The sequence below is a fragment of the Nicotiana attenuata genome, unplaced genomic scaffold (assembly GCF_001879085.1).
Source record: "Nicotiana attenuata strain UT unplaced genomic scaffold, NIATTr2, whole genome shotgun sequence".
Lineage (NCBI taxonomy): Eukaryota > Viridiplantae > Streptophyta > Magnoliopsida > Solanales > Solanaceae > Nicotiana > Nicotiana attenuata.
Genome location: NW_017672837.1, coordinates 28,676 through 35,582, shown reverse-complemented (window position 1 = coordinate 35,582; position 6,907 = coordinate 28,676). Strand labels below are relative to the sequence as shown.

Below are 6,907 nucleotides of genomic sequence, written 5' to 3'. Positions count from 1 at the left end.
TAAAATAATACATAAATTTTCTCATTAATTTATATAGATATTATGTATGAAGAACAAAAATACTAACAAAACATGGTATATGTTGTGTTCAATTTTATACCTAAATTGATTTTGCTTGATCAAACAATGTATTAAATTGGTTTTTATACATGGATTAACCCTCCTAAAACAGGAAACAAACGGCACCTTACAGTCTCACATTTTTGTTTTACTAACACTCTGTTTGGATCACTGTTCTCCATCGTTTTATAATGTATCGTATTGTACTGTATTGTATTGTATTGTATCGTATCGTTTTATGAATACAATGTTTGGAAAGATTGTATTGTTCGTTGTTGTTAAATAACATTTTGCTGTTTGGTTTGACTGTATCGTACTGTACTTTAACTGATAAGTTTACTACAATACCCTCAATTGTTTTAAATATTTAATTTATCAAAAATTACACATAAAAATTATTTAAGAAAACCACTTTCTACTAACTAATCACTAATTATGTCTTATATATAAATTAAGCAATTAAATTCATGCAAATTCTATCGAAATTAGTTGAACAAGTTAATAATATTAAAAATAATAATAAGTACACTATATTTATAATTAGATCATAATAATAAAAAATTAAAAAAAAAATATTAAGTATACTCCATTCAGACAAAAGTAAAACAAAACGTTTACCTGAAGAGTATGGAGAAGCGGCAGAAGAACAAAATGAGTTTTTCACGTATGTAGGTTATTATATACTAGGTTATATTTTGGATGTCGTCTTGAGAATTTATATCGGTTATTAGACTTCATGTAGAATTCTATTACAAAATTATGTGAGAAAGAGACTTTGCTATTATTTAAAATAAAAAGGTAAAGAGTAAAATAAAATTATAAAGTAATAAGTTAGGGCATAATTAGAAAGAAAAATAGAAAACGATCCCACCACACCAAATCGGTTGTTTCAAAAAATAGACTTTCCATTGTTCCGAAACAATGAATTTAACAATATATAATTGTTCCATGAAAACAATACAATAGCTAACAACCATCCAAACAAGCTGTAAATAAATAGCCCAGCTTCCTGGGACCGAGGAGAGGACCGTGTGATCCGCATCTAAAAAGAGGATAATAAATTCACAGAAGAGGGAAAGAGAAAACAGCCGAATGCGAAAGAAAGCCCTAACCCGAAGAACACTGCTAATCGTACCCATCTGCACGTAGCAACCAATTTCTAATCAATCTAACTGAAGCCATGGCTGGCAGAGAAGTTCGAGAATACACCAATCTCACCGATCCTAAAGGTATTTTCCCACAACTGGCCACACGCATTTTGTATTCGTTTACTTTTTAGGGTTAACCTGTAAATGCGAACTAATTTTGCAGATAAAAAATTCGGGAAAGGAAAGGGAGACAGGATAGATGACGAGGAAATCACTTTCCAACGCATGGTTTCAAAGGTTAGCGAATCCCGTTTCTCCAACTTTATATACTGATTTAACACGCACCTCTAAAATTTAATCAGGAGCCAACAAATTTTGCTTCTGATTTGACGTCCTTCTACTTTTCAAAATTTTGAGTCCACACTCCACAATTGCACTTGAATGTTTCTGTTGAATTGTGTGAACCGCCTCATAGTGCTTCATTTAGAAACTTGAGCTGTTTGGAATTTATTTCTTTGAATTTAAGTTACATACACTTTCAATATAATGAGCTTTTTACACCATCAGTGTAGTTCAACTTGTCAATTACCATTTATTCTGGGTTATCAATGCTAGTATTAAATAGAATTACCTGCAATTATCTTTTAAGTGACTTGATTGTTTGAATCTTTTTTACACTGTTAGTTAATAGTATTTAAATAGTTCTGCTACAGTATAATTCGAGCATAGCATATCTTTCAATTTTCTTCATGCCTATAATTTTGGAAGACTTTATTAAGGCTGAATTTTTTTGCTGACATTTATTATCTCATAAACTCATTTGGCCATTAGCTGTATATGCTGTTTCATCCGCGTTGTGAAATAGATGATATCCAGGAGGAGATGTTTGTAGTGGATTGAGAACTATAGAGAATAATCGCAATGGTTTAGTTAATTTAAAAAAAACTCTCCTGTTTGGGCCACATGTTATCAACCATAATCTGATATTGAAGAGATTATCCATGAATTTGTCTATTTGCTCAAATCGGCAAGTCTTTCTTCAATTTCTTTGTCTGATGAAATGGTGGAACTGTTAATAATTTACTTCCGCAAGGCTAAAATAGGATTTACTTTCTCTCAAGTGTGGTTGCTCCTGGGGCAAGAGCACTTCACTCCAACTAAGAGGCAAGAAATTTGTCTCAACCTAAAGTGATGGTCTCCTTTTTGTCTTTTTGTTTTCTTGAGCCGAGGGACTTCCGAAAACAGCCTCTCTACTCCTTCGGGGTAGGGGTAAGGTCTGCGTACATACTACCCTCCCCAAACCCCACTAGTGGGATTTTATTGGGTGGTTGTTGTTGTTGTTGTTGTTTTGGGGGGGGGGGGGGGGTGTGCCATGTCGGAGAAATAAAAATTTGTCTTCCTCGTGTCCTAGCTATCAAAAGAAAAAGAAAAAATTAACTTCCCCTTTTGAATTTTGAATCTGTTGAGAAAACTGACTGAGCTTGCGACCTCTCCGGTTTTCTATTCCTTATTTTCTTGCCAATAAGGGCTCTTGTAATTGCTCATTTTATTTGCTACCCTATCCTTCCTCTTTATTCTACTGAACATTAAGTGACAGAAATGTTTTGTTAGGCTTACAAGGAACTTATAGAAGTTGTTTTGATCAGAAGAGGGCTTTTTTTACTGAATGGGAGACTGCTACTGGTAAAAGAAACAACAATAAACACAATTAAGCCTCCATCGCCATCTAGTTGAGGTCAATTATATGAATCCTCACTATTTATCAATGATGAAGACGACGACAACAACAACAACAACAACCCACTAGAATCCCACTAATGGGGTCTGGGGAGGGTAGAATGTACGCAACCTTACCCCTATCCTGAAGGGATAGAGAGGCTGTTTCTGGGAGACCCTCGGCTCAGAGACAATAGGTCCGTAACAACAACAAAAATCAGAAAAATAGTATCAGCATCGTAAAATACAACAAATAAATGGAAAGGCCAAAATGTGAAAGACAACAAAAAATGTGAAACACGACAAAAACCGCTAGCAGTCCTAGACAAAACACTATCAGACGCAGCGAGGATAAACGCTCGACTACCCCCTAACCTACAACCCTAATGCTCGACCTCCACACCTTCCTATCCAGGGTCATGTCCTTGGAAATCTGAAGCCGCGTCATGTCCTGCCTGATCACCTCGCCCCAGTACTTCTTAGGTAGCCCTCTACCTCTTCTCGTACCTTCCAGAGCCAACCGCTCACACCTCCTAACCGGGGCATCTAGGCTCCTCCTCCGCACGTGCCCGCACCACCTAAGCCGCGCTTCCCGCATCTTGTCATCCACGGGAGCCACGCCCATCCTCTCTCGAATATCCTCATTCCTAATCTTATCTATCCTAGTGTGCCCGCACATCCATCTCAACATGCTCATTTCTGCTACTTTCGTCTTCTGGATATGTGCAATCTTGACTAGCCAACACTCAGCTCCATACAACATGGCTGGTCTAACCACCACTCTGTAGAACTTACCTTTAAGTTACGGTGGCACATTCTTGTCACACAGGACTCCAGATGCTAACCTTCATTTTATCCACCCCACCTTGATACGGTGCGTGACATCCCATCGATCTCCCCATCTTTCTGGATAATAGATCCTAGGTACTTGAAACTCTCTCTCTTAAGGATGACTTGTGAGTCAAGCCTCACTTCCACATCTGCTTCCTCCGACACGTCGCTAAAGTTACACTCCAAATATTCTGTCCTGGTCCTACTCAACTTGAAACCTTTAAACTCCAGGGCCTGTCTCCATTCCTCCAGTCTCTCGTCAACGGCGCCTCACGTCTCATCAATCAGAACTATATCATTAGCGAACATCATACACCAAGGCACCTCTCCTTAAATATGATGTGTCAGTGCGTCCATCGCCAGGGCAAATTAGAACGGGCTTAGCGCAGATCCTTGGTATAACCTCATAACCACCGGAAAATGCTCCGAGTCACCTCCCACAGATATAACCCGAGTCTTAGCTCCATCATACATATCTTTTATCGCCCTAATATAAGCTACCATTACACCTTTCATCTCTAGGCATCTCAAAGAACGTCCTAGGGATCTTGTCATACGTCTTCTCTAGGTCAATAAACACCATGTGCAATCATCAATGATGAAGATTTATCATAAATCGACATATTTTATGCTCGTTGTGAACCTACTACAATCCTCCTCCTCTATGAGGGTGTAGGACCGACAAAGTGAGCAAACTCACATCAACAGAGTTACTACTGGTAAAGGGAACCCTATCCAATAAATAGACTTAAACAGCTATCGTGGACCGAAATAAGGGAAATACGCAGTCCATCTATTAGGATTTAAATAAGAGGTCTTTGCAGTATATTTAGTTATATAGTCTTAGAAAACAGGTTTAACACTAATAAAAGAATAGTTTGATGGTTGTGATTTATTCTAAATTAAGATATTCCAGAAAAGCGTGTAATCTCACGTTATTTCAGGACCAGATCATATTTAAAATATCCCTCAGAATACCCCAATTTCTTATAACATGCCCTGACAGGGATCTTGGCTTTTCCTACTGGGTGCTTGATATGTTCAGATGCAAGATGTTGCTGGGGAACGTGGAGGCTACCTTCATGGGAGAGGCGGTACAGATTCTTGCTCAAAATAATTCCTCCCCTCTTTTTCTTCTTTGTACATCCGTCCATCTATATAATGGAAGTGTGTAATAGTTTCCTGAGCCTTGTTTTTTTGTAATGCAGCCCTGGACAGTGATGACTTGCTTTATCTAAAGGAGCAGATGGAAGCCGAGGAGGATGCTGAACGCCTTCTGAGACGTACCGAAAAACGTGCATTCCAAGCATTCAAGATATCCTTTTTACTGGTTCTTCCTTTGATATTACCTCATTCGATTGTGTATCTCTCGTATGTTGACATTATATCATGACTGCAAGTGCTAATTGATGTCAATTGAGTTTCATTAATTTGTATAATCATTATAAAGGCTGATCTGATGATTTATCCCATGAAGTTTAGCCTTGCCAGCAGAGAGGATGTTGTGGCTTGAGAAAGCATAGGACACAGATAACTTATCAACCAAAAAAAAGGACATAGATATGTAAGGTTATTAAGTTGTAGTTAACCATTTCCATCTTCTGTGTAATGCTTAACCATATTAAACAAAGCTGTAGCTGATTCTTCACCAGCGTCAATTCCCCTGCCTCTTCGTGTTGAGCCCAAGGCAAAGAGTGGGATTAGGTATTGTTTTGCCTCTTTTGCTGTTAGGCACTTTATTTCTCCGGTGTCCTCCCCCTTGTTATTTCCATCATTTTTTGTTGTTTGGTACTTGGTATTCTTCATAAATAATCAAGGGGAGTTAATTAGATTAACATATTTGCTGGTCTTATGGTACAGGCAGCAAGATTTACTTAAAAGGGTTTTAGAAGTCAAACCTAAGAAGCAGAAAGTTTCTACCGCATCTGATGGGAGTAATTCCCCAGCAAGCACACAGGCTGCTCCAAGTAATAACACTGATTCTAATCAGGAGAAGCAGAAAGAGACCCTGCCAGCTAGATCAACTGACATGGGAAATGAAACAAAGGCAGATAATGCAATGAAAAGCTTGCTAGTAGCGTATGAGAGTTCAGATGAAGATTGATTTTGTACGGATTTATTTTTGTATAATGATGCTTAGAGCATAAGTGTTTAAATCAACAAATCTCATTAGTAGTTGTTATGTGCCCATTTTGATCAAGGATCCTTCAATGCTCTTCTTTTTAGTGCAATTGTACAACAGAAGAAGAGCTAAACGCACACCGCAGGCTTTTGAGCATGTGCAATAGAGGCCTAAATCTTCTTAATCCACCATAAATTACCTGATAGAGTGAATATTGACAAACTTTTTAGTTGGTGCTCCAACTTAATTACCATAAAAGGCCGGAAAAAGTTTTCGTTTTAAACTGTTACATTAACATATTTCGGAACCTGAACCTGAAGAATACAGGGATGTATGACCGAAGATCTGCTAAGAGATTTCCGAAAAGATTTCATGGAAATAACTTCGTAGATCTTCTAGGATTACTGAGCTAGACATATTAGTCACGACATAGATCGGATCGGTCCGGATTTTTAAATTACCAAATCAAACCAATGGTGTCAGTTTTTTAGATCTATTAACCAAATCAAACCATTAAAGTTGGCTTTTTTACTCTCGAGTTTTCTTGGGTGTTTTGGTTTTTTTTTGGATTTTTGGGTTTATTCCGGTAAAGTCTTCATAGCACAAAATATGTAACTTATATTCCAAATATTTCTTTAGTCCTAGTATGATACAACTATACAATATGTTTTTCAAGAAAATAACACAATAATATGAGATGAGTCATAACATTGTACCAAAATATTCAATACTAAATCGCATAAAACAAGTATTGCTAATTAATAAGCCATAATAAAAATGAACGTAATCTAAAAGTACTATATAAGTCATGCTAAAATAAGTACATCTAATAAGCTATTAATTACATGAGTAAGCACTAAATAAAATAAACTATGTTATGCATTTTCATTATAAACCAATGCAAAACGAAAAATAGATATCCAAAACTATTATCATTTCTAATGTTGAATTGAATTTATTTTGTTAGTATTAGTATTGATTTGAACTTTATTTGAGTTACTACATTTATGAGTTATAAAATTTATTGGAGCATTCAAGAGTGTTAAGTCCAAGCTTGAAATAATACATTAAAGATAAAACTGTAAAAAAA

General features: G+C 36.7%; 1 protein-coding gene across 1 annotated transcript; it reads left to right on the top strand.

The window, feature by feature from the left end:
• Positions 1 to 1,075: 1,075 nt before the first annotated feature.
• Positions 1,076 to 5,920, top strand: LOC109214651. The gene is made up of 6 exons (XM_019378590.1): positions 1,076 to 1,289; positions 1,372 to 1,445; positions 4,741 to 4,789; positions 4,904 to 5,010; positions 5,323 to 5,399; positions 5,556 to 5,920. The coding sequence occupies exons 1-6, from the start codon at positions 1,241 to 1,243 to the stop codon at positions 5,797 to 5,799; spliced, it is 600 nt and encodes a 199-aa protein (XP_019234135.1). The 5' UTR covers positions 1,076 to 1,240; the 3' UTR covers positions 5,800 to 5,920.
• Positions 5,921 to 6,907: the final 987 nt, after the last annotated feature.